Source organism: Myodes glareolus, chromosome 7, assembly GCF_982192425.1.
Source record: "Myodes glareolus chromosome 7, mMyoGla1.1, whole genome shotgun sequence".
In the NCBI taxonomy this organism is placed as follows: Eukaryota; Metazoa; Chordata; class Mammalia; order Rodentia; family Cricetidae; genus Myodes; species Myodes glareolus.
The window spans coordinates 64,034,451-64,048,442 of record NC_142032.1 but is presented as its reverse complement, the minus strand read 5'-3'; the positions used below and the strand labels follow the sequence as shown (position 1 = coordinate 64,048,442).

At 43.0% G+C, this 13,992-nt stretch overlaps 1 protein-coding gene across 1 annotated transcript; it reads right to left on the bottom strand.

Annotated features, from left to right (window-relative positions):
* Positions 1 to 2,493: 2,493 nt before the first annotated feature.
* Positions 2,494 to 3,447, bottom strand: LOC125413491 (olfactory receptor 226-like). The gene has a single exon (XM_048454899.3). The coding sequence runs from the start codon at positions 3,427 to 3,429 to the stop codon at positions 2,494 to 2,496; it is 936 nt and encodes a 311-aa protein (XP_048310856.1). The 5' UTR covers positions 3,430 to 3,447.
* Between the last annotated feature and the right edge of the window lie 10,545 nt (positions 3,448 to 13,992).

The following is a 13,992-nucleotide window of genomic DNA, read 5'->3' as shown; positions in this document are numbered from 1 at the left end:
AGAAAGGTACAGCTCAATTTGAGTAAGGGACAGACGGACAGTTCAGGAGACCCAGGCCACCACTCATGGACAGATGGACAGTTCAGGAGAACCAGGGCACCACTCATGGACAGACAGACAGACAGTTCAGGAGTCCCAGGGCACTCATGGACAGACAGACCAGTGCAGGAAAATCACACTCATGGACTCCTTGCCCATTGTGTCTCTTCATCTATATCCCTTGCGAGTCTTCTTTTATGCCATCTGTGTGTGTATTCATGAGTGTGCAGGTACACATGCATATGCAAGTGCACATGTGTGTGGGTGCATGTGGAGGCCAGAAAAACCTCAGGCTTTTGTTCTTCGGGGCAACCATCTTGTGTTTTTGGGACAGGGTCGTTCATTGTCCTGGAACTTGTCAAATAGGCTGAGCTGGCTGACTTGTGAGCCCTAGGCACGTGCCTGTCTCTACTTTCCCAGCAGCAAGACTACAAGCATGTAGTACCCTGCCTGACCCTGTTTATTCAATGTGGGTTTTGGGGATTAAATTCATGTGTTTATGTCTGTAAGGCAAGCGCCTTACTAAGCACCTTCATCAGTCCTGGTGTGGTTCTTTTAATAAGCTGGCACGCATAAGCAAGTGTTCCCCAGAGTTTAGCGAGCTCCTCTAGCAAATTAGAAGATCCCACATAAGAGATTATGCGAAACTCATGGATAGCTGTTTTGCGAGAAATAAAGGCAAACTCCTTGGGCTCGGAGCTGGCTTCTGAATTAGGCCAGACTGTCTGGGCATACAGCTAAGATCTGTGGGAACTGAGCTACCTCCAAGCAGTCAGTGTCAGAATCGAACTGAATCAGAAGACCCTACCTTGTATGAGCTGCAGAAATGCTTGATTGATAAATGGGGACACGACCCGACACGTTTGGTCCCAGGTGTGCTTTGTGATGATGATGACTGTGAAAAGTGAGATTTTTTCTCACACAAAGAACAGAATGAAAATTCTAGAATGAACAAAATGAAACCAAGCACCCAGAATATTAGATATAGTAGGAGAGAGACTCGGGAACCCCAAAGACTGGAAGAAAAATGTCCAGAAAAGGGAGTATACAGCTCAGAATGTGAGGAGGCAGAGGGGCTATAGTAAGAAAATTTGACACACATGCAATTTTGGAGCAAACAAAGAGGAGAATAAGGCAGATGCAGCATGTAAGGAAGTTATGCCTGATATGTTTTAAGAAACTGATGGCAATGCGAACCATGAGTTCTGGAAGCATCACACACCCAAAGGTGCAAATACAAAGAGAGATACACACCGAAGGCAGCTGCAAATCAAACAAGAACAGCTCAAAGATTATAGAACAAGTTATCCGCAAAGTATAAAAATGGTTGACAGCAGAGTTCTCAATAGAAAGCAGTTGTTGTGGCAGAAGTATGGTCTGTGCAGTCTCTGCCTGGATCCCAGGCAGAAGGGTGGTCAGGAGTAGAGAGTAGACTAAATTCAGCACCGAAAGTGTGCCTCACACAGATTCCGAAAGGAAGGTGATGTGACTGTATTAAATCCAAGCAGAACTCAAGCTTTAAGTGTTGAGGCAGACAGATGTGCTGGAGACAGAGGGGTGCTCCCTCGTGACGAAGGGTTACATTTATGAAAGTGACAACACAATCCTAAATATAAATCAAGGTGCATTTATATTTAGCCTTGATGTGACTTCAGAAGTACAAGGTAAAACAGTAAGACTCAGGCCATAACTGCAACATAGAACATTTACACAGACTTGAAGAATCTGTTAAATTCTCCCAAAGATACATATGAAGTTCATCATTCTAGGTGGCTGCCATGAAGGAAAAGAACAACCACAAAGCCAAGAAAGAACTTGGCCTGGCTAACAATGACAACCGCCAGGAAGGGAAATGCTTGCTTTACTGTGTCTGCCTCATGCCCCACAAAAGAAAGAAAAGGCAGGCACGCGCAATCCATTTACCCACCAGACGTACCGAGCTTTGTGCAAGAAGATGCAATAAGCCATCCTTGTTTCTGAGAAAAGGGAGCATCGGCATGTTCAGTAAAGCTGTCTGGACTTCCAACTGACCAGGAGCTGAGACCTCATGTGATAAAGACCAATCCCAGAGCCTCAGAAGTGGGGTGTTCAAGGCTGGTCAAGGAAAGGACATAAAGTCCAGATCCTAGATGATCAGGGAAGCGACAGGAGACAGGCAGCTCCCTTTGGGTTCTGCACTGAGATTTTTCAGAACAAAGGACTTGCCTGGGCTGCTAACAAGAACAGCTATCCATGGGTCAGGCTGAGTTTTCTAGACGAGTCTGTAGGTCTTGGTTACCACTTTTTGTTGTTGTTTGTTGCTGGATGATGGTCACATTGTGTCCTTGGGTACTCTGAACTGTGGGAAAGGACGGACATGTTTTCCCTGATGAGCATAGCCTTGACTGACTGGTGGGCGTGTCTTGGGGCAGAGCAGAGGGACCCGCAGTTCCAGCAGGACCCAGCAGCTGGCATTCAGGAGAACCTGGGGGTCTGGAGGAGCTTGGTAAGTGCCTCCCTGATGTCACGGTTCCTCAGGCAGTAGATTATAGGGTTCAGCAGGGGAGTCACTACCGAGTAGATCACAGATACCAGCTTGTTGAGGTCGAAGGAGCTTATGGCATGAGGCCGGGCATACATGAAGGTGGTGGTGGTGTAGAAGATTAAGACCACCACCAAGTGGGAGGCACACGTGGAGAAAGCCTTCCTGCGGCCTGCTCCTCCTGGGATCCTCAGGACAGTGGCAAGGATGCGGGCGTAGGAGATGAAAGTCACTGTCAGAGAGGTTGCCAGGACAGCCAGGGCTGCCACAAAGTCCAGCATCTCGATGGCCGCAGTGTCTGAGCAGGACAGTTGCAGCAGAGGTGAGACATCGCAGAAGAAGTGGTTAAGGGCATTGGGGCCACAGAACCTGAGGCGGGAGATGAGAGCCGTGGACACAAAGGAGGCCAAGAAGCCCCCAAGCCAGGCACTGAGAGCCAGATGCAGACACAGCCTTGAGTCCATAATGACTGGGTAGTGCAGTGGGCGGCAGATGGCCACGTACCGGTCACAGGCCATGGTAGTCAGTAAGAAGCATTCAGAGGAGCCCAGCGACAGAAAAAGGAACAGCTGGGTGAGGCACCCTGAGAAGGAGATGGCTTTTGCCCCTGCCAGGAGGCCAGCCAGCAATTTGGGCACTGTGACTGTGGTGTAGAGGGTTTCCAGCACAGACAGATTGGCCAGGAAGAAGTACATGGGAATGTGTAGCTGCCGGCTAGCACTGATGGTGCCCACAATGACCACGTTCTCTACGACAGTCACCACATAGATGGTCAGGAACAACCCAAAGAGCAGCCCTTGTAGGTGGCGCAGCTCTGGGAAACCCAGAAGAATGAACTCTGTCACCAATGTGTTGCTGCGGTTGTTCATGGCCCTTTCTGGCTGGGAGGCCGCTTCTGAGCACCTTGGAACAGCGGGGACTCAAGTGCCCTGTGTGATGGCCCGGGCCAATGTTCCATTGGTCAAAGCTGTTGGAGGCTCTGCAACCCCTGCTGGGGTCTCGAAGGCAAGGGCTGCCGCACTGTCCCAGGACCAAGGGACAACTCTGAGGAGGCTCCCAGGGCTGATCAGCCTTGTTGGCAGGGAGAGGTCAGACAAGTAGGACTCTCACTGCGTATGTTCAGGATCTGCTGCGGTACTTACCTGTCATATTCAGCATGAAGCTCACTTTCACGTTTACCAAGAACTAACAGCTGAGCGATGGCTTGGGGTCCATGAACATCAGTGTGAGTGGAAACACCTCTCTTACAGTTTTGTGAATATGTGCCGCCCTCCCTGACCCGATACACAAGTACACACTTTACAGGTGTGCACACACGCTCCCTTCAGGTATGTGCATGCATATACATGCATGCACGCATGTTCACACATGCTTATACCATGTAACATGCACACATACAGTTCCAAGAAAGCTTACTTTGCCTTGAATGCTGTTCATAGGTGACAGGGCCTGAATTTTGTCTGAAGACTCAGCTACCTTGCCCAGTTGATGCTGTTTTCAGCGGCCAGGGGATCCCTCAGGCCCCAGGAAGGTCAGACTGAAAGCTGTGACTACAGCTGACCTAGTCACAGGACCACCAAATGGAGAGGAGAACAGAGCAGAGCATTGCAGAGGAGATGGCTCACCCTGCTTTGTAATGGTGTCTCCCTTCCTTTCTTCTCCTCTCCCGGAGACAGTCTCTGTAGCCCAGGCCGGCAGCAAACTCAGTATCTTCCTGCACCAGCCTCCTGAGTACTGGGGCTACAGGTGTGTGAGTCCGTCTGACTTCACCCCCACAATTGTTGCTCTAACATGGCCCAGACTCTGCTTAGCCAGAATTCATTTTTTTCTCCAAGGAGCAAACTTACTGTTGGAGATTGAGTGGAAGGCGCTGTCACTAATCTTCAAGGGAAATAAGCAGTTTGGGACTTTGTGGGGATAGCTCTTCAGCTATGTGTCTGAGAGGAGATGGGGTGACCTGAATCAGAAGTCAGTCTGGGATCCCCTTGTAGTAGTACTTTATGGTTTCCTTGGCCCATCTTGGGAGGGGTGCAGCCCAGGTCCCTCGGTCGCATCTGGCACCAGGCTCTCTGGTTCTGGACAGGTGGCGGCGGAGGTTGGTGGACGAGCACAGTCCGAGGCACACTCCGCAAGCAGCGCTCGCCACAGTTGGTTCTTACCTCCCGGGTTGGGCAGTTGGCTCTTCTGGTGAGGTGAATTCCCTGGCACCTGGCGGTGGTCCCTGGTGAGAGCTGAAGCTGTTAGTCTGCACTGGAGCCTGGAGTCTGAGGGAGGCGCTACTGCTCAAGATCTGTGGGACTCCTGATTGGTGGATGAGCTGAGTAGGGGGAGGAGCCCAAGGTCTGTCTCCAGGCTCCGTTCAGACCTCGGAAAGAGAGTGGGTCAGTCAAACAAGAAGGGGTACTGCTTTCAAGCTGATGGTGGAAACCTGTCAGCCTGATTCTACACATGCTGGTGACGGGGTACCTGAGCACCGTCTAAGCCAGGCTGCCTGGGACAGGGTGGTGCCGCCCCTGCCTCTGGGCTGGGGCCTTTCCAGTTCCCTGATCTGGCATGTGTACTGGCCGGGCTTGTGGCAGCAGTTGAGGGGTTCCTGGAAGGTGTTGTTTTCCCTGAGCCCTTTGTCTCAAGGTCTCATCGAGCCAGGCAGGGTCCCTGCAGCGTCTCTGCGTGTCTCTCACTGCAGGTGTGGAAGTTCTTCTCATCTCTCAGGACCTGCCGCTTTGGGCCTCCTTGATCGTTATACACTCCTCAGTGGCCTTGCTCTCCGCAGTCCTGAAGACTGTAATTGTTCTCAGGACAATTTGTTGGGTTCTGTGGAGATTCCTGTGGACCCAAGGGGCACTGTGCTCAGCTGGGAAGCCTTCCTTCTCCTCAGTACCAGGCTTCCCACAGGGTAGTCTACCCCAGAGAAGTCTGAGAATCAAGGCCCTTTCCCGTCAGATTTCAGCATGCCCCTTTCATTGTATTCAACTCAATCATTCATTTTATGAAGCGATAGGAAGAACACTCAACACAAGAGGAGTAAAGTACAAAGTGACCCAAGCTCCCAGCCGCAGACCCCCGCCCCTCAGAGGGGAGCTCACTGCTTAGCATAGCTGACCTGTTGACAGCACTTTGTTGAGTGCCAGTGGGTGCTGCTTTGTGTTGTCTTCCAGTTCCTGCTTTTCCATACCAAGATTCCTGTCCTTTTGTTGTGAAGGCCTCACTTCACTTTACCTAGTATGTTGTCCGAGGTATGACCATCATACGTTTGGGTTGTTTCCAGGCTGTTACCGTTGGGGACAGCACTAGCTGGCATTCCAGCGCATAGATCCTGTTTGCCGTCTGAATGTTGCTCTTGGATCCAATCTGAGTTGAACTTTGTCTGAAGTCTTGCTAAGAAAATAATGCCAGAGTCTTTTCTCAAAGTGACCACATTTGTAGTAGTGACCACATTAGACCACACATATACAATTGGTCCTTGACCTGGTAGCATGGCCAAATTCTGAATCTTTGTCCAGTCAGTGGGTATGAAGTATCTCATTGTTTTGGGACTGGAGAGCTGGCCCAATGGTTAAGAGCACTTGCTGCTCCTTCAGAGGACCTGGGTTCAATTCCCAGCACCTACACAGTGGATCACAAAAGTAACTCCAGTTCCAGGAAATCAAATGCCCACAACTGACCTCCCTGGGAACCAGGCACACATGTTGTGCATACACATACATGAAGGAAAGAAACTCTTATATGTAAAATAAAGCTAAGAAAGCTGGATGCCTCAAAAGTCAAAGTAGTTCCACAATAGTTGTTTCTCTCTCTCTCTCTCTCTCTCTCTCTCTCTCTCTCTCTGTGTGTGTGTGTGTGTGTGTGTGTGTGTAAACTGGTAGTTAGTTTACAAGGCAGGGTGCCTTAGTAGTCCCAGTTTGGTTCTGGAAGCTCAAAAGGTTCCTGGAGAGCCGCTGGTTCCTATGTCACGATAACAGCTTGGACGATACTGTTTTGACTTCTGCTGTCAGTGAAGGACTCAGCAGTAGCAACAACAGGGCAAACCAACTTGTGGCAAGAGAGAAGATCAAGCAAGTGAAAAGCAAGATGCTCTTCTTCTGCCCCACCCTTTTAATCTGGGCCAGGATGTGGCTCCCAAAATAGAAGTGGGCATTTCCGTATCAATCAAGGCTATCAGGACAGTTTTGAGGTGACTCTCCTACTCAGGTGATTCTAATTTCTGACAAACTGACATTTAAAACAGCCATAGTATTGGCATTGAAGGTCAATATTGCCTTGGAATTGAATATTTAGCACGGTTTGGGAAGGGGCTGTTGATGGCAGCTTTTTCCTGGGTTAAAACATTCTATCCTGCAATCAAGCTCTTTAAGACAGGAAATGAAGAACTCAAAATAGCTTCAGGAAGTCCCTGAAACTGACAGATTTACTAGGTCCCTCCCTCCCTAAGAGTATGAGGGAAAGTAAAGACTGCTGAGAGACTCAGACAAACCAAACTGTTAAGAGGACTGTTAGACAAGCCAGGGAGCCTAGAAGTGTAGACCAGCAGAGCGACCTGAAGGCATCAGAAAGCAGCTAAACGGCTTAGGTCAGTCTGTGTGGAAGAGACTCAGACAACTGTGCTACCTGGAAAGGAGTCTCCAGCCTGCCGAGCTGCTTGCAGGCTGTACACTGTGCTCCATGTTTCCAGCTTTTGTGAGCTGTCACTCACGCTGTAATGGGCCTTGGTGATGAAGCTGTCTTTGAGTAATTTCCGTTCCTCTAAGTAACCATTCCCCCATATTCCTGTAAGTAATTCCAATAAAATCCATTGGTTTATCAAGTTGGACTTTGGTCTATTATGGGCTCCCTTTCTCAAGCAAACAGACATATGCATTGCATCTCCCCAGGAAAAGTCTGTCACGCAAGATCTGCACAAAATCCCAGCATAGATGGGGGAGGGGTTCATGAAGTTCATCTGCATCTCAGGAACTAATGACAGTTGATTGCTTCTGGGGATAGGAGAGTTAGTTTTCTTCAGCGATGCAGGCTCCGAGGGACTATTCATGCTCTAGTGATTGTTCTGCACCCATGCACACACAGACAACATTCAACTGATTCAGTGGGTATTACAAAAGCACACAAAGTTGCGAGGGAAAAGTGGTCGGGGGAGGATAGGAGAGGAAGCAGAGAGGAGGGAATGTGGGGTGGATTTCATTCTCACTGGCAAAGATCACAAAGACTGAATGTGAACGGATGGAAAATTAGATGCAGTGCAATGAAGAGTCCAAAATAAGCAGAAGCAACTGTACTCAAGTCTGCAAAAATAGAAGTCAGGGAAAACTCAGCCAGAAGAGTTAAAGAACACAACTACATATTAGTAAATGGAGAAATCCTTCAAGAAGATAAAGCAAATATTTCCTCTGAACATTGGAACACCAAATGTTAATCGGGTTTCATAAAGTGAATATCATTGGACCTAAGGGACAAATAATCCAAGATGCAATAATGGTAATGGCTTCAATACTAATGTCATCAGTAGATAGAGTTCGTGGGCAAAAATGTCAATAAAGAAACCACATAATTGAACTGTACCACCCACCAAAAGGATGTAAGAGGCATCTAGAGAATGTTCCTCCCAACAGCTGTGAATATTCATTCTTCTAAGCAGCTCATTTGTCATGATTGTTTTTGTTTGTGCCTTTATTAGAAAGTCTTTATGCCTACATTGATTAAAAAAGATAACTTGTCTGGACAGCATAATTGTGTTTGCAGGCGCTCACACTCAGTACTTGAGCTATAGCCACTCACTCTTTTCCCATTTTTAGAATTTCTGCTGAGGGGCCTGGTAGCATTCTGATGGGCTTGCCATTGTAAGCTGGCATTATCTTGAAGCTTTTCACACTATTTCTTTGTTTTGTAGTCTTAGCATCTTAACTATGACATAGAGAGTTCTTTTTTGTCATATCTATTCATGATTTGAAATGTCTCCTATACTTGAATGTCTATATCTTACTCTAAATTTTGAAAAATTTATTCTATCACTTTACTGAATAAGTTTCTATGTCAATTATTATTATTATTATTATTATTTTCTTTTTCAAGGCAAGTTTCTTTGTATAACTGCCCTTGCACTCACAAAGATTTGCCTTTCTCTGTTTCCCAAGTGCTGGGATTAAAGGCATGCACCGCCATGCCTGCTTATAGTTGTTGTTGTCATTATTATTAGTAATAAAAATACTAATTTCATCCCCCAAGTCTGGGGTTATAGGCAAAGGTCACTATACCTAGCTTATGTGGGCCTGAAGATTGAGCCTGGGCTTTATACATGCTACGGAAGCACTTTGATCCTTGAGCTACATTCTCAGTTCATATTTCAGCAGTTCGAACATTTTTAGGTTTGGTCTCTTGAGCATGTCTTAGAGTTCCTGAAAGTTATGTTAATGTTTACTTTCTTAAAAATTTTAAATTTTAATTTTTAATGTGTGTGGGCTCACTGGTGTGTGTGCCTACAAAACTTGTGGAGATCAGAGGAAACCTTGTGGGAGTCAGTTATCTCCTTCCACCATGTGGATACATTTCTGGAATTGAGCTCAGATAATCAGGCTTGGTGGAAGGTACCTTTACTTTCTGAACAATTTCAGAAACGCTATTTTTTCTTTGTCATTATCTTTTTCCTTTTGTCATTCATTTGAATATAATATTTCTTTGGCTTTAATCTCAGTATCTAGCTTAGGTATGATTTCTATTTCTGTGAAGAGACACTATGACTCTTATGACTTCTTTTATTGTTCTATTAAAAAATAAAACTCAGGAGTTAAGTATTATAGAAATAAACCTGAGAGACCCATGGGGCAGCAAGGGAGAAAGAATCACCCCTTCTCTTATCCACCTTCCCCAAATATCTCCTTAGGCCCCTCCTTCTTCCTCCTGTGTGTCTAGCTTCTCAGTGTGCCAGAAAACTCAATGATTTACTCCATCCAGCTTAGTGTGAACTCCACTTTTCGAATCAAGGTCCAACTTTATTGGCAGTCTTGGAGTGGCAACACAAACAAATCTCCCCCAACATTCCCCCCTTTTGTTTAAAAAAGGGGAAGGGCTTTAACTTTAACATTGTAAAACTTTATGCAATAAGAAATATCTTTACAATGTCCAGTCCATTAGTATTTTGCAAATTCAAAGAAAATACTACATTATATATCCTATCTTGGTGAATCCAAAGTTTTGTACCTGATTTACTTTCTATCATAACTTTGGAAAACTGTAATTATATCTAATCTTCAACCCCATCAGAGACCTAAGAATGATATAGCATTACCTGAGTAAACAGAAAGTGCAGAGCAAGCAACTTCCAAAATTCAGAAACAACAGAGATATCTGGCTGCCTGGACAGTAACCCCAAGGTTCCTCGGCAACATTGGGGCATCCACCTTTAGCCTATGGGCATAGAATATCTGACAGACTTTTCTGTAAAGCAGGCATTCTGAAGGACTTCCCTACTTTGTCTTGGCAAAGTTTAGCAGTTGTCTTCTTTTGTGTCCTGTTTGTCTAATTTGAACAACATTCTTTCCACAGTAGAGGCAAGGACAGTTTCTTTGCCCCATGGCTGACTTTGTGACAAATGAAAGTAAATTTCATATGGAGGTTCTTTGATGACCATCATCCTTTTTTTTTTTGAAGTAAATCGATGCTGCCAGGAGTAGATGTGTCTCACTGTCATAAAAGTCTTGTTATTAAAATTTTTTTTGTTTGTTTTTTGAGACAGAAGTTCTCTCTGAAACAGTCCTGGCTGTCCTGGAACTCACTCTGTAGACCAAGTTGGCCTTGAACTCATGGAGATTCACCTGTGTCTGCCTCCTGAGTACTGGGATTAAAGGCATGTGTCACCCCTGTCTGAATTTATTAAAAAATTTAAAATGCCACATTCTGTAGGTCTCTGAAGTGCTTGAAGACCATCTATCTACTTAAAATATATCTGTTTGACTTTGAAACCTTGAAAACATACCTAACATGACTAAAAGTTTGATGTAGATGATTATTAACCTGTCTTTCTTTATTATCCTTAATAGCTTTCAAGGACTAGAAATTTACATTACATTTTAAAATGGGAAGTATAGGTACAATATTATAAGAAAGAATAGAAACACAAACATATACAGTATAACAAAATAACCTCAAATTTATATCAATGTACAAAAATATCTCAAAAAGTAGAAACATACACACACACTCATACATAGATATACAGAATAACAAAAACAACCTTAAATATGTATCAATATAAAAAATCTAAACCAATGTAAACTATTTGAGATGGGTAGTTGCTTTTTTAGTTTGAAAGTAGATTCAATATTCTACCATTTAATCCTATCATTTTTATATTTCCCCCTTTTCTTTTAAGAACAAGATCCCTAAATTTAATCTCCTTTGATTAGTTTCTTCCATGACTAAGACCAATAACAACTTGCAATCCACCCACTTAAATGGTGACAAACATCCACTTAATAACCAAAAGCCACCCACCCCACCTCTTAAGAATGTGTGCATCATGTTTCTAAAATTACTTCTTGTTGTCTGGGAGTTATGGCATCTTTAGGGAACCTTGAAAGACTTGAGATAAAGATCAAGTCCTGGGAAAGCTAACTATTGTCCAGCCTTGGTGTGATAGGAAAGTGCAAGGCTTATCTGAAGTCCTGGCAGGAGTAGTCTATGATCCTGGTCCATCTTAGCTAACCACCTTGAAATTGTCTTGAGCAGTTTGTAGTCCAAAGCTGATTTTTGGGTGGTATTTTTTTTTTTAGCTTAGGGGCATTACCACAATCTAGGTGGAATCATCATTGTGGGCCTCCATCATCCATTTGGAGATTTCAAAAGTCACTTTATAAATGGTCAACAGTTCCCTGCAAAAAACTTAACATTTTAAATGTCATAGTAGCAGATCTTAAGAAGAGGTTAAGCAGATAAGGAGAGGTTAAAGGATCACAATCTATTAAATACACCTGGGATACACAAGCTTAATTCCTAATTACTTGCTTCAGACTTAAACCTGAAATCATATAAAGGAAGATAGATGAAGCTTAGTTATAGAATTAGTTAGTATTCTTATATGACCATCAATATCATGACAGAAAGCCTAATTAAATATATGTACATATAAATCTCATAAATTGTGAAATAATATTTATACCTTAAGAAAAGTTTTAAAGAGTCAAAATAAAACCAAAGGATGATGAGATTAGTGACAATAGAATAGTCCCTTACTTTTGGTTTTCATTTATTTTATACCAGGTGGCTTTTCTGACATGAGACAGAGACTTTGGATTTTCCTTTAACAAACGTGCTTGAGTTTAGAGAAGGAGAGAGAGTCATGCTCTAACTCCAAAGTTTGATTGAGTTGGGCCTACAAAAAGACCATTTGTCTTATATGTCTGTAGAGAACAGCAGAAACAAACATTTGGGAAGATATATGATTTTTTTTCTGTTGGAAATACATTATACCATCAAGCTAATTTACTCTTTTTCTTAGGACATTTTATTTGGATGATTTGTTCTCTTCTTCAGATGTCTTATTTGTCCCGTGGTCTTTAGATTCTTTAGTTGGATGCTTTTATTCTGCTGGAAAGACAAAAAAAAAAAAACAACAAAAAAAAACTCTGTCCCAACCCTAACTTTTGATAGTTTCCCTTTTGGCAAGTTATGTGTGATCTAGTGAAAGACATTTGTTAGTCTTATAAGTTAAATTAGATGGAAAGGCTACGCAGTTTGATGAACTATTGCCTTTCCTAATCAAGAGGTCTTTCCTGTTGGAATCTAATCTTGCTCAATCATGATAGCAAGCTTTTCTTCTCCTGTGGAAACAAAAGCAAAGTCTCTTTCCCAATGTAACACATATCCTGATTTCCATTCTGAGGTTAACACATCTTTAAAGTATACAGGCTGATTTAATTCAGCAGTTTTTTTCTACTCTCCACTATCTTTCCTGTCACTCCTTTCTTACTGACATTTGAAAAGTTTAAAGATAACAAAGTATTGTGCAATTTATCTCTGGGGATTTTTCTTATCATTCCTTTCTGTTTATTAAGCATATCTTTTAAAGTGTGATTAGATCTTTCTATAATTGCTTGTCTTGTAAGATTGTGTGGTATATCTGTAATATACTTTATATTGTAACATGCAAAAAACTGTTTCATTTTACTGGATACATATGCTGGAGCATTGTCAGTCTCAATTTGTACAGGTATCCCCATGATGGCCATATGTTCTAATAAATGTGCAATTACACAATCAGCCTTTTCAGAACTCAGAGCAGGTGCCCATTGAAATCCTGAGTCAGTATCCATGATATGATGCACATACTTTAATTTTCCAAACTCCACAAGGTGAAACACATCCATTTGCCAAATTTTATTTCTTTGAGTAACCTTTGGGTTACTTCCTGTAGGTAGTGGAGTTTGGTTTCACAAAGAACAAGTAAGATACTTTCCTTACAATTTTCTTGGCTTGTCAAGTGATAGAAAAATATTTTTTTCACACTTTTGCTGCTAACATGGTATTTCTTAAGAAATTCCGAGGCTTCTAACACATTTCCTACTAATAGCTGATCAATTTCATCATTACCTTGTGCTAAAGGGCCTGGTAGACCTGTATGGGATCTGATATGTGTTATGTACAAGGGATGATTTCTATTTCTGATTATTTCTTGTAATAGAATAAAAAACAAAGTAAAATTTGGATCATCTGGAATAGGTTCAGTGGTTTCAATATGTAAAACAACTCGTTCTATATATTGAGAGTCAGTAGCTATATTAAGAAGTTAAGGAATATCTAGTAATATTAAGCAAATAGCAATAATTCTGACTTTTGAAAAGAATTAAAAGGTCTTTGAGCCATTTTACTCAAATTTCCTGACTTATAACATGTCTTTCCTCATTTATTTGACAGTCTAGGAGTGGCAACAAAAACAAATCTCCTACAACACATCACTATAGCAGCTCTTATAAAGGAAAGCATCTGGGGATAGCTTATAGTTTAGAGGTTTGCTCCATTGTTACCATGGTGTGGTGGCATGCAGGCAGATATGGTGCTGGAGAAGGAGCTGAGAGTTCTACAGCTTGATCCTCAGGCAGCAGGAAGTGAACTGAGACATACTTCCTCCAACAAAAATGCCACACCTTCTAATAGTGTCACTCCCTATGAGCCTACAGGGGCTCAATTGCATCCAAACTATCACAGTTCTCAGTGCTCTTTCTTTTGCTTAATGTAATTCATTGCTGATCTTTCCACTCTGACTTGCTGGGTTTTTCATCATTTTAACATTTCTGCTTAATTTTTTATTTTTAAAAATTATCTATCTATCTATCTATCTACCTACCTATCTATCATCTTTCTATCAATTATCTATCTATCTATCTATCTATCTATCTATCTATCTATCTATCTATCTATCTATCTATCTATCTATCTTTTTGAGA